At 34.1% G+C, this 18,309-nt stretch overlaps 1 protein-coding gene across 2 annotated transcripts in view; it reads left to right on the top strand.

Annotated features, from left to right (window-relative positions):
• LOC126889823 (cold shock domain-containing protein E1) overlaps positions 1–13,663 on the top strand; it is a 193,313-nt gene extending 179,650 nt beyond the window's left edge. For both annotated transcript variants that reach the window (XM_050658499.1, XM_050658500.1), the window contains exon 13: positions 3,570–13,663. In XM_050658499.1, coding sequence (XP_050514456.1) covers positions 3,570–3,738 — 169 coding nt within the window. In that variant the 3' untranslated portion in view covers positions 3,739–13,663. The remainder of the gene's footprint in view (positions 1–3,569) is intronic.
• The last annotated feature ends 4,646 nt before the right edge of the window (positions 13,664–18,309 follow it).

The following is an 18,309-nucleotide window of genomic DNA, read 5'->3' on the forward strand; positions in this document are numbered from 1 at the left end:
CGTAATTGTCTTTTAAACCACCTCGTACAATATTACAAAACCCTATATTTTAAGAAAGGAAATATTGAGGATAATCCAAAAATGTAAAAATATACAGGGTGTTCTATTTAAAAAAAACATAAGTTTGTGTCACCCTGTCAATACGGACGTACCTGTATATTTGAAAATATTTTTAAATTATGGTACTATGTGTGCTCCAACTTTTATCTAAATAACATTTTTTCGTATCTCTTAGGACAAACGAGTAATTGGACTTTGTCACACTAATGCCCCACCCTGTATTCATTCTTCTATCTAGCATGTCGATGTCGATGCAACTTGCCATAATATTGGTATTAATTATGCTACCTTTGTCATGGATTTTAGCTCAGTCTCCGTGGGGATTTATTTTCTATCCTGAAATTTGGTTACTAAACAGATAAGACAATTAACTAACAATATCACAAGGAAAAATTCCTGTACTGGCTGTATACCATAAATCACAAAAAATAAAAACCTTATTTTGTAAAAGGTATATGTATTTAAAATCCCTAAAAATGTAAATGTATCACAACAAAACGTTTTCGGAATCAATATTCCATCATCAGTGTTATCACAGGTTTACATGCTTTAAGCTACCAAAATGTACGGGTAAAAACCCTTAGATTGATTTTAAACAGTTGGGGTTACATTATATTATCTGATTTTGAAGGATGTTAAAAATATTTCCAGATTAACCCCTGGTATCACATGATATCAACCATATTGGTTGGAAAATTGTAGGTAGAACCTTACATGGCAGAGTTTAGGTGACAACTCTAGAGGTTGTGCTAGTTGGTTACCTGTGGATAAGTCATCGAGAGTGCATCTATACGGTCAATTTGGGCAGTCTATTAGATGTTCCATGTTCTGTATTGCTCCGCAGTGCTGCGCCGGTTCTTAAAAGGTTCAGCATGCGCCACGTATCCCAGTCGCTTGAAATGCCGCTGGAGTTTATGTTAGTGGATAACAAGGTGGTGGTTCATCTAAGGAAACGCTTTCTTGATGTTAGTCTGCCAGGATACGGTTCATGGCAAAAAGAAGGTGGCGTTTGTCGAAGGTTTGTTTGGATTTTACTTTGGACATTTACTTCTGACCAATATTTACTTTCTTGACGTGCGCAATAGCTCCTGTGCTGTTGATCTTAGTTTCCTTAAAATGGTGTTGCTCGCATGCACCTTCTTTCGGGGTTTTTCACGGTGGAACCAGTATGTTAATGAGTGGTCTAGTGTGACTCAGAGGTGTATTGGCTTTTCGGTGTGCTCTAGCAAGGTGTTATGCCACGTGATGTTGAGTTTCCTTTTGGTCAGTTGGGACTGAAGGTGAAAAGCGCAGACCTGAATTTTGGTTGGATTTGGTCTTAGCGAATTTTCTTTATATTTGGACTTCAAATTCAGGACAGCTTCCAATTTTTGTTCGATCTTTGCGTATAAGGAGTTTCTATTAGAAGTTATCGTTGATTGATCATTGCTGTATAGGTTGAAAACTTTAAGTGCTAATACGCTACCCTGAGCCAAACCGTTTGTTTGGGTTCGTCAGCAACTTTTTTTATTCAAGACTCAAGGATCAAGAATCGTCTATTTTGCAGTAGTGATTCCACTACTTTGAGTAGTTGGTAGTATTTAAGAAAGGCGTAAATTTTCTGCAGCAGGTTTCTGTGGGTGACGGTGTCGTACGTGGCGCTTAGGTCGACGAGAGCTAGGGATGTAATCTTTTTTCTTCAAATTTTATCTCGATGTGTTCCCTTAGAGCTATTAGAGCTAGAACTTGGTTGGTGCAGGTCCTCCCAGATCTGAAAACAGTTTGCTGTGTATGATTTTTGAGTCAACTGTTTTATCTATGTGGTGCAGGATAAGTCTTTCTTGCAGCTTATATAAGTGACAGAACTGATAACGGGCGGTAACTCTTTGGCGTTTCTAGGTCTTTCCCAAGCTTTAGTATAGCTATAACTTTTGCTTTCCTCCACAGTTTTGGTATTTGGAATGTCGTTCTGCAGGTGAATCTGTCTAATCCACGTGATGAATTAGGTCGTCCGCACATGGGTCGACGCTCGAAGTAGTCGACTCGATTCCAGTCGCGTAATCTCTCCCCGTCACTCAAGTTTCTTCGTTGTGGCATGGAGCCCCGTAGACGGTGAGTTTAGGATTGCAAATCTCCACGTCTTGTACGACTATCGTCCCTTGCGATCGGTAGCACACAAGAAAGTTCGAGTGAGACGCACGTTTCCAGTCATGGAGCTAAGTTTATTTTATTTGTTTCCTTCGTTTTCTGTTGATTTTTGCGCTAAATTAAATTTTAGTTTTTTTTTTTTGAAGATCGGTGAATGTATGTTCGTTGATTGTAGTACTAGTAGCTTTGTGGAAATATATTGTTTGTAATATAAAATTCTGAAAACATTGAACTTTTGTTTCTAGGTGTTTATTATAAAATTCGTTGGGGAATTAGAAAATACCCTCAATTGTTTAATACACATCGTATACAAATTATACTAAAAATGGAATAATACTGCACTTTTCACAGATCGAAATAGTCGTTTTGGTTAATATTTAAAAAATGCCATCTTCCTGGTTGTAAGATATGAGCAAACTGAATCGACTAGTGTGCGGAAAGCAATCGCTTGTGCCGCACGGTTAGTACAAGACGAGCAAGACGCGCGAACTTCGAGACGTGTCTTCGATCGACCCATGTGCGAACGGCCTAATTGTGTAGTTTCCATAAATGATGTTTAATTGCGACCGATGTGAAAAAGATATTGAGAGTTGTAAGGGGCCGTCCATTAATCACTTGTTTTTTTTTATTATTATCACTTGTAAATATAGATTCTTCGAATTATGTTCTTAGCTTCACCAACGATTGTTGGACTCTGTTAGAAAAATTACGGTATCATCGAGAAAACCAGTGAGTTTATGTGTTCGCCAAAGCTTTCGCTTATGTCGAATTATGCGGGTTGCTGAGACTGATAGGTTTATTTAAGGTTTTAATCGATTTCTGTACATTTGCTGTTCGGTTGTATGATCAGAAATAGTTGTAATAGCAGTATCAAGAAAAGAGTCCCACATTGACGATAGATCTTCTGCATCTTTATAAGCAATTCTGCTTGTTCAGTGGCCTCCTAAGGAAGTTTGTCACTCCATATTTTTTTGTCTGATCTATCTCTCCGCCTGCAGTTTTGCTGTATGCATCGAATAGCTCGACAGAACTGTTGCCGGTCCCAAGCCGGATAAAGGAGGAGGGGGTCTACAGTCAGGTTAACACCCTACGATAGACTTTAAAACCATACAGCTCATAGAAACAGGATTATGCCTCGGAACAGAAATGACGATGGATCTGACGATGGAAATCACGTCATCCCCTACTCTCAGTCCGATGTTTCATTTCACTAGAGCTATGTCGTAAACATATCTTGAAGAGAGTAGGAGAAACATAGTTTGGTTGTATTTAGCCTCAATTTCCTATTTAAATCTAGGCCGCTTATATCTCTATAATAGTTCTGCATAGCTCTAATCAAAACGTGACTAATATAACTTAAACAATTGTTATTTCTCTTTTAGCGATGTCCAAGCTAGACCAGAAAGACTAATCAGTAGACTACGTACCATATCAGTAGATGACACTGGACCTAAGTTAACTGTGGTTCGTCAACCGAAAGGACCAGATGGTTCCAAGGGATTCTTAACAGAGGCACGTGTAAAACGTATACCTGGTGCCGTACCTAAATAATAATTCTGATAGACACTGCTTAGTCAAAGGTTAATTCATTCTCATTCATGTCATATTCAAAAAAACTAGCAACTAACTACTCTTGTTTCGTAGCATTGGAGTTGGAATAACGTAATGTATTATATAAATTAAGCCATATATAAGTAAGAACAATTTTTTTTCGATTCTAGGCAAGAATAATAATACGAGTTTAAATGTTTTTATGTGAATTAAACACCTTTTTGATAATAACTAAATTTGATTTCTGCAACGAACTTTTTAATATAGTACATAAATATATAGTTTTTATCTGGTAGGAATAGGCAGGTCTAATATTTTTCATTAATAAAAATTCATCATTTATTATTTATATAGTACAATTTAAACATATTTAGATGTAGATCCTTTAGAAAATATTCATCATAATCGGTTAGAAAATGAAACACTTCGGAATGTAACAAATGAATGTAGAATAGGATTGGTTAACATAATTAACAAGTGTGTTATTAGCTTAACAACATCTGTTGGCATATCTACTGTGAATCATAAACTTATCCCAAATTAGTTTTTATACTGTATCTCAAAAATAGGTTCGTCTTGTTTGGCGCAACTCCTGCTATTGAGGTCTTACGGATGAAAATAATCATTCTTTATATTTTTCAATTTCATTAATTTTTTTATACAAACAACGTGTAAAATGTCTCATCCATGGGACATACGAGGTGGGTCTCATAAGTACTTAGCTTACAAAAGAAAAACAAAAATGTTGTGAACAATGGTGATTTAATTCTGAACATAGTGTCCTTTTAGCTCGATTCACTTGACCCATCCATGCTCCAACTTCTTAAACCCATCTGAACAATAGATTTTCTCGAAAGTCTGCAAATAAGGCTTTGAACTCCTCATACCACTTAATTTTCTGCCCGGTGAGTGAGTTTTTCAAGTTTAGAAAGAAATATAAGTCATACAGGGCCAAATCTGGAAAATACAGTGGATGGGACAGCATTCTTAGCCCAATTTGGTTATGGCAACAACGGAGTTGTGAGCCGGTGCGTTGTCACGGTGGTAGAGCACTTTTTTCTTCGTCAAATGGGGCCGTTTTTCGTCAATTCGGCGTCGAATTGGTCCAATAATTGGTATAGTTGATGTGACCATTTTGCCCTTTCCCAGGAAGTCGGTGTAGATCACACCTTGTGGATCCCAGAAAACGGTGGCTATCACGACAGTCTTCGCCTTCTTCGGAGCACGTTCGCGGGTTGACGTCCACTGTTTCTTGGACTCTGATGTGTACCAGTGGATCCAAGTTTCGTCGACGGTTCTGAAACAACGTAGAAACTCCTTCGGATTACGCTTAAACAGCCTCAAACACTGCTTTGAAGTGGTCTCACGGTTGCGATTGTTGTCCGGAGTGAACAAACGCGGCATCCATCGCGCTGACAGCGGTCTCGTGTCTAAAATGCCATGCTGGATATGACCCACGCAGTATTTTGAGACAGCTACTATCTCAGATATCTCACGCACCTTCAGTCGGCGGTCTGCCAATTGAAGATCGTGGATTTTTTCATGTTATCCTCCGTGGTAGCTCTTTTTGGGGCACATGTTTGTGGCTTATCAAAAACCGACGTGCGACCACGTTGAAACTCGTGAAACCAATTTTTGACGGTCGCCATCGAAGAAGAGTACACATCACCCAAACGGTCTTTGATTTCGCTGCGCGATTGCCTTTCCAAAAACAAGAATCGAATCACCAACCGATATTTCTAGACGCGCCCGCTTCCATTCGCGGTCTACGAGACGAGTCCGATGTCTACGAGAATGTATTACACGTTAGCAGATTTCTCTTGCGATAGTAGCGCCATCGGACAGTGAGGCTAAGTACTTATCCGACCGCTTACGTATACGAACCAGTGGATTGCATTAGTAGAACAATTCACCCAACGGAGCATGCTGCGGTTCATATTTAGATTGCGCATTGGCGAGCATATTGTTCGTATATTACTTTTTACATTGAAATATATTAGTACTAGTATTGAGAGATATGCTGCGTACCATGTGCGGATGTAGTATAGTGCATGGTAGGATAGTGTTTTATGGCCTTTGTTTTAAATCTTTTTACAACTATAAACCCCTTTTAATTCTAGACGTCATGGATCTCGACACGTGCCGATGAATGCCGCACATTATAATGCACAATCGGCACGTGTCTACAGCCTTGACAGGCGTACGAACATTATATCTTTACCTGTACTATACTTGTAATATTTTATCGAATGTTTCGTAGATAGCTATAGTGCTCACCTAGATCAAGATCCCTAACGTTATTGAAAACAGCTTTTAAAAAGTGTAATACGTTGATGCATTATTACAAACAATTTTTATACAATAATAGACAAACATATTGTTTAAAAAATAGGACGTAATTCATAGATCAATATTATTGTTGATATGATAAACTGATAAGATTCTTGCAGAAATTTTTAAATTGTAGACAAAAATCGCGTAATGATATTTAACGGTTAATTTATTTAATATTCTTGCCTAGAAGTTCCTTCAGTGGAGTCCAAAATAAAAAATATACTCAACTTTCCCGATAGTTTGCGAAGATTTGGTGCATAGTTTCCAGTTTAGAGCAAAGGGTTTGAGCAATAAAACTTTTGTAAACAAAAGCAGTTTATATCTGTGGATATTGCCTTGTATGTAGTATAAGCAGACTGTTAAATGTGAATTTTTTTACCATTAATTTTAATTTTCGACAGGTCATAACCATGGACATAAATCAGTAACAAATTATATTTAAAAAAATGTTAACTAAATATTTATGTTCGAAATAGTCTCGCAATAAAGGAAATCTCTAAATTTTTAAATGTGCAGTGTAGTTTTACTCAAAAGTACCATTAGACTGGAAGATTACAATTTACTATGGCAATCTGCTTCGTCGATTATTAAAGGGAATTTAAAAAATACTCCACTACAATTGCAACAAAATCTAAACAAAGGTCAAATTTGGTTAAAATGTACACCAATAGTAGTAGCTAATATTTATACATGTTGAAATTGTGAACAAAAACAAGTTATGCTGTGCTTGATAAAAATTTAAAACTTAAAACAAATTAAACACTGCTTAGAAACCAAAAAAAATTGATAATCCATTGACAAATATTAAATACAATGAATTTATTATTAGGATACAGAGTTAAGGTATTAGAATATGATCTAGAGAAGACTGCATCCATAAGTAAACTGTACATTATAAGACCTTTTGTAATTTTTATTTAGAACCCGTTTAGGTGTAATATTATTAGTTTGCAGTCTGCCAGTACCCGCAACAGCTCTTTATGCCAGAATTTGTGGGGTTATTCCTAAATACTTGGGGTAGCTATATATTTGCAAATATTTTCACCACAATAGGCACGTATTAGGCAAATTAGATCCAATTGATTTTTATAAATGTATTTTCCTTTCTGATCGTCAGAAGAAATTCACTGTGTAAATGGCTGTAAATGTTTCATTATCTCATGACACTGGTGCCATAGGACATGGAAAAGTTACTGTGAAATCTGTCTAGCCTGTCAGTGTTTTTAATGCTTACTTATTTGTTCGCGCGTGTGAGTTCATGAGATTGTGAAACAGAATAGTTGAGCAAGCGCCAAACATAATTAGATTTTGACAGACAAAAACAGCATGTTTACAATATGATTGATAATGCAATCATATCAGATAAGAATTGTACCATGAAATTGTATTGAATTTCATAAAGAAAACGTGACATCACGTTAGTGATTATAGAAGTTTCTTTTGTATGGATACATTTGTCACAGCATAAGGACCGTTTCGTTTTAATATAAATAGTTATGTGACTCGAAGTTTTAGAATCTACACAATGCTAAATCATACTAGGGCGGTCTGAGAAGTACTTAGTCTTTAAAAGAAAAAGGGAAATTTTGGAAAAGTGGTGATTTATTTGTGAACGTATTCTCCTTTGAGCTCGATACACTTAAACCAGCGATGATTCGATTTCTTTAAACCTGAAAAATATTTTTTCTCGAGGTCTGCAAAGTAGGCTTCCGTGGCGGCGATGAACATTAGACTAAAATGTCTGCCCGGCGAGTGACTTTCTCAAGTTTCTAAACAAAAAGAAGTCGTACAGTGCCAAATCTGGAGAGTACGGTGGATGGGACAGAAGTTCGCAGCCCAATTCGACCAGTTTGGCCATTGCGAGAGGCGGAAGTGTGAGTCGGTGCGATGTCAATTCGACGTAGAATCGGCCCAATAATGTGCATAGTAATGCTATGAGACCGTTTTGCCCTTTTCCAGAAAGTTGATGTAGATCACACCTTGTCAATCCCAAAAAACGGTGGCCATCACATTTGCGGCCGATAGGACAGTCTTCGGAGCACGTTCGCGGGGTGACGTCTACTGTATGGACTGTTCCTTGGTCTCTGGTGAGTACCGGTAGGTCCATGTTTCGCCGTTGATTGTGAAGGAATGTTAGTCCAGGGCGCATCTGTTTTGAGATGGACGTTGAGAGGTGACTCAAATTTTTTTGCAGAAATTGCTTGAAAGTAACTCAAATAATAATATTTAAGTTATCCTCCCACTCAAAATGGTTCGGAACATTGTTTAAATAATCAAAATGTCAAAATATGAAGGAAAAATTCGATTTTTTTATTGGTTTTTTGATTATAACTTTAAAACTATTCATTTTTGAGAAAAGTTGTACTAACATAATAGTTGCGTAATTAAATTTCCTACAATATAGAATTGGTTAAAAATTTAAAAAATTGTCACCCTTGTTGCAAGATAGCAAAAATTGCGAAAAAAACCATACAAAAACAAGTATTCGCATTTTACGTTTTTCAACCATTTATGCTACACTTAGGACCTTCATATTTTACCCAGAAAAACTTATGGTATAATAAAACAACACTGTAAATTTCATTAAGATTGGTTTAATAGATTTTGCAATATAAATTTTGCAATCCAGCTTTCGCAAAAAAAATTCATTTTTTTAAATGTTGCAGGACTGAAAATAAAGCAGATAGCAAGTTGATTTTTTTTTTGCTTATAGAAGTGTACTGTACCTTTCATTTGCAATTTGCAAAATTAAAATCGATTAATTACCACGGCGTCAGGAAATTTTTTAAATAAACATTAATTTTTGGTGCTACGCGCAGGACAGCGATGTTCGATTCACACCAGTTGATATCCACCAAAATTTCTTTCATTCTTTATCTAATATTATTTTCTTACTCTATATTTTGTTGTATTTTAATATTTTAATTCCACAAATATCAAACTAATTTTATTATTGTTTGTGAAATATTGTTTAAACAATTGCATATGTTTAAAAATAATAAACTTTTATTCTCTAAGTTACAATATATGAACAAAGAAAGTTTTTGCTAAAAAAAAGTGTTATTTCAAAGGATAGAGTATGTGTTTTTATTTTGCAATAAACAAATTAATTTATTTATATCGAAATGTAATAAAAATTAAAATGTATCAATCATTATCAAAGGTCATTGGAATGCCCAATCAGAGCAAATTATCCGCTGTCCTGCGCGTAGCACCAATAATTAATGTTTGTTTAAAAAAAATTCCTGACGCCGTGGTAGTTAATCGATCTTAATTTTGCAAATTGCAAATGAATGGTACAGTACACTTCTATACACAAAAAAAATTTCAACTTGCTATCTGCTTTATTTCCAGTCCTTGTAATATTTTCAAGAAATGAATTTTTTTTGCGAAAGCTGGATTGCAAAATCTATTGAACCGATCTTAAAGAAATTTACAGTATTGTTTTACTGTATCATAAAGTTTTTTTGGGTGAAATATGAAGGTCTTAAGTGTAGCATAAATCGTTAAAAAACGTAAAATGTGAATACTTGTTTTTGTATGGTTTTTTCGTAATTATTGCTATTTTGTAACAAGGGTGACTATTTTTTAAATTACTAACCAACTCTGTATTGTAGGAAATTTAATTACGCAACTTTTATATTAGTACAACTTTTCTCGGAAATGAATACTTTTAAAGTTATAATCAAACAACGAAGAAAAAAATCGAATTTTTCCTTCATTTTTTGACATTTTGATTATTTAAACAATGTTCCGGACCTTTTGAGAGGGAGGATAACTCAAATATTATTATTTGAGTTACTTTCAAATAATTTCTGCAAAAAAATTTGAGTCACCTCTCAACGTCCAAATGTACTAATATTTTTACAGATGCGCCCTGGTCTATGTAGAAATTCCTTCGGATTACGTTTGAATAGCCTCAAATACTGCTCTGAAGTGGTCTCATGGCTACACTTGTTGGTCGCCATCGAAGGAGAATAGTCACCGTACACAGCATCCAAGCGTTCTCTGATTTCACTGCACAATTTCCCTTCGAAAAACAGGAATCGATTCACCGATCGATATTGTTTTTTTTTTTTTCATTTTTCTAAAATCCCCAGACACTCCCACTTCCACACGCGGTCAAAACAAAACTACGAATCGGATTTGGCTGAGATTTTGACATAGGCCGTTTACAAGAATGTATTGTATGATAGTATATTTCTCTTGATATAGTAGCGCCATCGGGCGGACAGGCTAAGTACTTATCGGACCACCTACGTATATAATTGATTCAAAGCCAAGAAAAAGCTCGCATAAACTCGAACTTTGAAATTCTTCATTGTAGAACAAAGCTGGGTTATTACTCGCCTCATGGTTTTTATCTTTATATCGCTAACTTATCCTTTTTATTTCTAAATTTTTTGTACATTAACAACTATCTTCCAAAGACTTTAATAAAAATTATTCTCTTAGATATTAAAAGGGGATTAATATGTTGCTGATGGATCCGTAATTTTTTACAATGAACCATTATAATGCTTGGTGTTTGCTTAGTGTAAAAAGTATTACCTGCCGATATAATTATGAATTTCTTTTTCTTTCAAACTTATTTCTTTCTTTTTTTTTTGGAAACTTACATATTTTTATAAAAACCATAATATGGAACTTTTTGTTGGATAACTTAGTACTTTATTATAATATCTTTAATATGGTTTTATTCACTTCTATAAATCATTGAAAGCTTCCAAAAAAATTCTTAGTAGTGTTTAAAATTAACATATTACAATTAAGAGCGTAGGCGCAAAATATCGGACCAGTGCTTTTTAAAAACATTATTTTTTTTTCGAATCCTGAGAAAACTAATAAATATTTTTGAAAAATGTAAACGCAGAATGAAACATTATTACCGAGGGCCGAAAGTCCTCGTAGAATAAACAAAAAGTTTCTTTTGAATGAGATATTTGAAATTAAAAATCACACTCAATTTTCTCTTATATAAACTCTCTCAAATAAAAATTATAGAAGTTTTCAGGGACTTTCGGACCTCGGTAATCATGTATTCTTTCATTCCGCGTTTATTTTTTTCAAAAATACTTATTCGTTTTATCAGGATTCGAAAAAATGACAGACAAACTGAACAGAAAGTTTAAATATTCCTGAAGTTATCTAGTTCACACTGTTCGTCACATATAGTGTATCTTTGTCGTCACAACATTAATAATCAAATGAATAACTCAAGTTAGAAGCCTGTGACTGGAAGGACATTTTTGGTACTAAGAAGAAGTATTAAAAGATCGTAAATACAAAATAATTTAGTGCTTTATATTATATTTGAACTACTATATTATTATGAAATAATTTATGAAAACAGAAGTAGTAAAAGAGGATATTGCAGTATTCAATTCGTCAATGGATATTTGACTATTTTTACAGAATCACTTTCGCTGCACCCAGAAGAAAAGTCAAGTAACGATATGTCTGTGAAATTATGCGATCGCCAAAAACATCTGCAAGCTGTCGAAACTCGAGCTGTATACACGGTTGCACCATCTTTTTAAAAATATCCGTTTATTATTTCAATTAAATCAAGTTTATTTGGAATGGATACTGTATTGCAGTACAGTATTGTCCTGTGTTTGTTTACTTAACATTTATATTGCAACCACAATAAAACATCTAAAAATTGCGATATACTACAAAGAATGCAATATTTTACAGAAATAGAAAGAGTGTATCTGAGCTCTCTCGTTACATACGAGAGTGGTCGGAAAATTTCTGAGTGGGATACGGAAATCGTCAATTTATTTATCAAAAAAGATTTATTTTGAACAAAATCTCTATAAATACATTTCGTTATGCTTGCCTGTGGTGTTTCACTGAGGGGCTGCAAAATATAATCCACGGTCGCAATAGCTTCGTGATTGGATGAAATGAGCTTCAATGAAACCGAACAAATAATGTTACATCATGCACTTTTATTCCCGTGTGATTTTCAACGTACTTCAGTAAAGAAAATGAAAGCTCAGTTGAACTGAGAAAACTGATAAATAGAAAAAAAACGCTAAAAAACTGTTACCTCCAAATTATGATACAGATTTAAGCCTTAGTGCACGAACACAGTGGAAGCAAGTTTCTGCTTACGGCCAGTTCGCGTAGACTCGCTTTTATACGTTTTTAAAATGAATGCACGTTTTTAAATGTACACGTGCATAGTTAAAGCAGGTTGGCGCCAGCAACTCGCTGCAACTTTCTTTCTTTTCAGTTTAGTCAAAACAGAATCAAAAGCAATCATATCGTCATCAGAAGACGACATTTTGCTAGAAGTTGTCGACCCAACTGACACATTTGAAGGATTTTTCTCGCTTTTACCGGTATTCACTGTATTACCATTCACGCGCGAGATAACCTCGCGAATTGTACGTAAGAGGAAACCTGCTTCCACTTGTTTGTACCCTTACTATGACACCGCGCCAATGACGCAAATTTGGTTTTTCTAATATTGAGAGTACTTTTCGATCTCCCCCTTTCATTTCGTGTCGGAAGTTTGTCAGAGAATTAGGTAAAAAGTATCGACGCGAAAAAAGTATCTTGCATGAGATTACACTTTTATGGTATCTCTAGATTAATTTTTGTAGTTGATCATATGTAGCCCATCTCTTTCTGGCGTTATATCTTGTATAGTGAAGATCATCGGATAATTTTAGGGATATTTATAAATTTTCAATATTCTTCTAAAGAAAATCACTCATAGATTTAATATTATAATATATCAATCGCATATTTGTATCATTATTTATATTGTTTAAAACAGTTCGACACTCCGGTCTGTAGTAATATTTTAAACAAATTTGAATATTATCGACTAAATAGTTACAAAGTTATTGTTCAAATATTAAATTATTATTAAGTATTACGTTGGTATGTTTATCTTATGACTATATTGGGTTTTTTTGTTTGAATATGTTATTTTTTGAATATGCAGCTCATGCGATGTGATACATTCGAAATGTTTGTGTTTTGTTAAACGTCTTTTATGTTTTGTTTGCGCTGTTGGTAACATGTGATTTAAACTAGTACAATATTCAAATTCGTTTAATAATATTAACTGATTAAATCAAAACGCGCGGATTTTAAACAATTTGGCGTAGTTTGAATAAATCTTAAGAACCTCAGTATTTCACGATGAACTTTGAATTGACTTTGTGAATTAGAACCATTCTTGGATATGATATGGAAATATATTTGTTGTAAAATATGAACTGACTTTTATATGTCCATGAATGGGATAATTGTGAGTTATTAGATAACAAAACAAGCTACGTTGTTCTGTGATAAATTATTCATTACCAACCAAAATAACTCATTTCTAAATATTGATAAACAAAAATCTTCATCTCAACCATTTTTTATCTTTTTTTTTTATTTAATGTAGTTAAGTAATTTTTTTAATGTAATTTTACGTTTTTTTGTTTAACTTGCGATGCTGTGGGTACTGTGATGCAGTTCTTGACAAAATGATTACAAAACATTTATTCAATGTGGATTATCTTTCTATTTGTAAATTGTTTTAATTTTGAAAGAAGTAAATATATAAGTGAACTATTATAAATGTCTTTTATTTCTGTGTTATTTAGGATAGTTGGAATAATTTTTCCTTTAAACCTTTGTGAAAATACCATCGTTCAATTTATAGAAACGTATGCTAGATGAAACTAAAAGTGAAAACTAAAGATGAAAAACTGGGTATCACAAAATAATTCGTACCTGCGGTTGTACAATATATTTCACGAATTTGCGCATATTTTGGATTAAAGATGAAAGTGTGGAGACCTGTAAGAAGTAGTGGAAGCGCAATGTATCGTTTGTGGGCTAACTTTTTAACATTTGATTCAGCTTTAAGCAAACGCCGCTAGAGGCGCAAGTGTTCGGATAGGTGCTACAAATACATTAGCTCTTATGAACTTATTTATTAATTAACTCATGTTATTCACGTTTTCAGCATAATTATACATTCATTTATTGGTTGATTAGTGCTGAATCTGTTTTATGCCAAAAATAAATTATTTTAACTTTATAACATATCTATCTAACTGTCACATTTATATACCAATGGTATTTCAACTGCAAATTAATTGATATCAAAAAGTTTGTTAGTTGAAAAAATTGAATTTAACTGTACCTAATTGCCTAATTGTTTTTAAAATGTTTAAAAAGTTATTTAAATTATTTGAAGTTTATTGATAAATTTTTTTTGAATTAATCTTTTTATCAAAACTTTAAAATGCTTTTTTTTAACACTTCATTTATATTCTGAAAGCTTATATAGAGATGTTTCTTCTTCTTCTTAAAGTTCCGCTCCTATCGGAGATTGGTAATCATTCTGGCAATTATAAATTTGTTGGTTACGCGCCGGAATAGTTCAATTCACTGCATCCAAACCATTCACGGAGATTGCGTAGCCACGAGATTTTACGTCTTCCTACGCTTCTGCCTTTGATTTTGCCCTGCATTATATTCCTTAATAGTTCGTATTTTTCACCTCTCATGATGTTCCCCAAATATTCCAACTTCCTGATTTTTATGGAATTTAAAACTTTGCATTGGTTTCCTAGTTGTTCGAGCACTTGTGCGTTTGTTTTGCGATCTGTCCATGAAATTTTCAGAATACGTCTATAACACCACATTTCGAATGCTTCCAGGTTTTTAATGTTGGATTGTTTTAGTGTCCATGCCTCAACCCCATACAAAAGGGTGGAGAAAATATAACAACGAATCATTCTTATCCGGAGCGTTATATTGAAATTGCGAATACAGAAAAGTTTCCTCATTCTGTTAAAAATGGATCGTGCAATTTCAATGCGGCATCTTATTTCTTTTGTCTGATCAGTATCTTCTGTGATCCATGCTCCAAGGTATTTGTATGAATATATTTGCTCAATTTCTGTATTATCCAGTACTAGTCTAACTCTGATGTTTTGTGCTTTTGTAAATACCATGAACTTGGTTTTCTTCAAATTTATTTTTAGTCCATAATCGTTGCAATGTATATTTAGTTGTTGCAATTCTTCCAGTGTTCCCGCTAGAAGTACGGTATCGTCAGCATATCTTATGTTATTAAGTGGCTCACCGTTTATTATTAGGCCCTCATTGACTTCGGCCAACGCTAATTCTGAGATGGCTTCACTATATAAATTAAATAACAATGGTGATAAAATACACCCTTGGCGCACCCCACGGCGAATCTGGATATCCTCAGTCAGTTCATTTTCACTTTTGCTGTTTGATTCCAATAGAGGTTACATATAATTCTAATGTCTCTACTGTCTATGTTTTTATTTAACAAAATTTCTTTAAGACAAGTATGCTGCACTTGGTCAAATGCCTTCCCAAAATCAATGAAACAGGCATATACTTCCCGATTCATATCTAGGCATCTCTGCGAAAGAACACTTACTGCAAACAGTGCGTCCCGTGTTCCCAGACCTTTCCTAAATCCCATTTGTGTATCACTTATGCCTTCGTCTAATTTCTTATGTATTCTATTGTGAATCACTTTTAGAAACAATTTCAAGACATGACTCATTAAGGCTATGGTGCGATCTTCATTGCACTCCTTTGCATTGGCTTTTTTGGGTAGCAGTATAAATGTCGATTGGAGCCATTCTTTAGGTATTATACCTGTTATATATATGGTGTTAAATATATCCAAAAGAAGGTCAATAGATTCAGTATCCACAATTTTGAGTAATTCGATAAGAACTTCATCAGGCCCGGGAGATTTACCACGTTTAGCTTGTTTCATTGCATATTCGACTTCTTCTCGTATAATGTCAGGTCCAGTATCATCTTTAAATTCTTTTGGTGCTTCTGTTCTCTCTTTGTCTTCAGAAAGCTGTGCTATATATTATGTCCATCTCTGCATTTTCTGGTTTATATCTGTCATAAGTGCACCACTTTCATCTCTTAGTTGCCTAGTTTGAAGTGTTTTTTCATTCCTGTTAGTTCTCTAATTCTTTTATGCATGTTAAAAAAAGTCATATTTTTTCTCAAATTCTTCCAGTTCTTGGCACTGCTCATGTAACATTCTCTCTTTAGCTTCATAGAGATGTTTAAGTTTAGTTAATAAAAATATATGTAAATTAACCATAGACGACAGTCTGACTTTTATAAAATTAATGTTAATTTTTGTGAAATATTTTGAATCAAAGAAATGTATTGTTTCGACAGAAAAACTTCAAGATCCTCTTATTACCGATACCTACTATTATCAATATAAATTTCAAGTTGAAATAAAAACCAATAATGGTCTCCATAGATGAAAGCTTTGACTTAACGGCCAGCTGTATCGAGAAAGTTAACAGCAAATTTTCCCAATGTTTATAGCACTGTTGAAGACGAGCAAAAAATCAGTTTTAACTGATAATGTATTTTATATTCATTTATGCCTGGTTGCACCAAAAGGTCTTAAGCTTAAGACGTGCATAAGCTCAGCTTACGAAACATACGCGTTGCACCATTAAGTCTTGGATCAATTTTCAAATTCCCACAATGGATTGCATCGTGGAGTATTTAGATAAGAATCGAAAATTATGGTGCAAAGTAAGTGAGACTTAAAGCGGCCCTATCTATAAGCTGAGCTGGGCTAAGCTGGAGCTTAAGTTTTTTTGGTGCAACCGGGCATTACAGAAATATACAATTTTCATAGAAGTAAAAACTTCGGTTTGTATAATGGTATAAAATGTATTAAAAACTTAAAAAAGTCATCCAAATGAAGTATAGAAAAACATCAGAACAGTATCGATCTAGTCAGATCATCTTCAGTAACATTTTGTGTAGTAATTAAAACTAGCCCACTAGTTGATATAGTCTTCAAAATTACATAGTTATTTATTAAAATATACTTTTGTAATACGACACAATGTCGATGATAACGGAGTTTACTCTTAGTACTCAAAATCAGCATGGCTTCCCTGCTCGAAAAACTGAAGTGGTACTTATCAAGGCGTTGTGACACAGACCGAATGTTAAAACAAATTACAGGGAAAGTCCCAGTGATTGGCTGTATACCATACTTAAAAAACTTACATAAAAGTAAAAAACTTCTGTTTATATAACGGTATAAAATTTATTAAAAACTTTAAAAAAGTCATCCAAATGGATTATAGAAAAACATCAGAACGTTTTCGATCTAGTCAGATCATCTTCAGTGAGATTCTGTGTACTAATTGAAACTAGCCCACTAGTTGATATACAGTGGGTGATCATATTATTAGAGCCACCTCAGAAAATTTTACTTTTGTTTAATAATGGTATGTAAGTTTTTTCTTTATACGGTCCACGTTGCCTTTGAAACTTTAGAAATGGATGGTATGTTTCTGTTGGAATGATTAGTATTGAATATTAAAGTTTTTATTTCTGCTATTTTCCTTGGTGAGATGTCTTTGGATTTCCCATGATGTTCTGGTACAACTAGTGTAACGAACGCGCAATTTTTACTAAATTCACAAAATATAGTATAGGACTGTCAGAATATCACTAGAGAGCAAAGGAAACTCACAAAGTTTATTATAACTCTAAACACCAAGAATACAAAATAACAGGCACACGAGTTGCAAGCTAGGCTGGGCAACGGATTTTACTCTTAGTACTCAAAAGCAGCATGGCTTCCCTGCTCGAAAAACTGAAGGGGTACTTGTCAAGGCGAGTGACACAGACCGAATGAAATGTTGATTTGCATAACAATTAAAATAATTAAATTAAACAAATCAAGATATGACTGAAACAAGGAAGATCCCCAATATTTGGAAGGGACTCTTGGGTTTTTCTGTTTATCTAAGAATACTATGAACACTAAATTCAAAGCACTTAATTAAGTCCAATATATGATTCTGTATTGCTACTCTTTCCAATAAGTTTAATTACTCCTCAGTCATTCTTAGAAAATTTTTATAATCTTCTGGTTCCTTATCTCTTAGTTCTTGTAATAACCTTGCCGATAGTTAACTTCTACGTTTAATCCATTCTCTACACCAGAATCTTCTTTTGCGCCGCATAGTTTTACTTTTAACAATATTTTTTTCCATTCAGTAGCAATACATAGAACTGCATTTAAAATACCGCGATGAATCTCTCTGTTGGTGCTATTTTTTTACTGAAATGCCTTCAAGTCAATTGAAACATGTAAAGCTTTTCGAGAGTTGAACTCTTGAATTTAAGTGAGTTGATCAATAGGGAACTTGCATAAAATTTTAAATT

Source organism: Diabrotica virgifera, chromosome 8 (assembly GCF_917563875.1).
Source record: "Diabrotica virgifera virgifera chromosome 8, PGI_DIABVI_V3a".
Lineage (NCBI taxonomy): Eukaryota > Metazoa > Arthropoda > Insecta > Coleoptera > Chrysomelidae > Diabrotica > Diabrotica virgifera.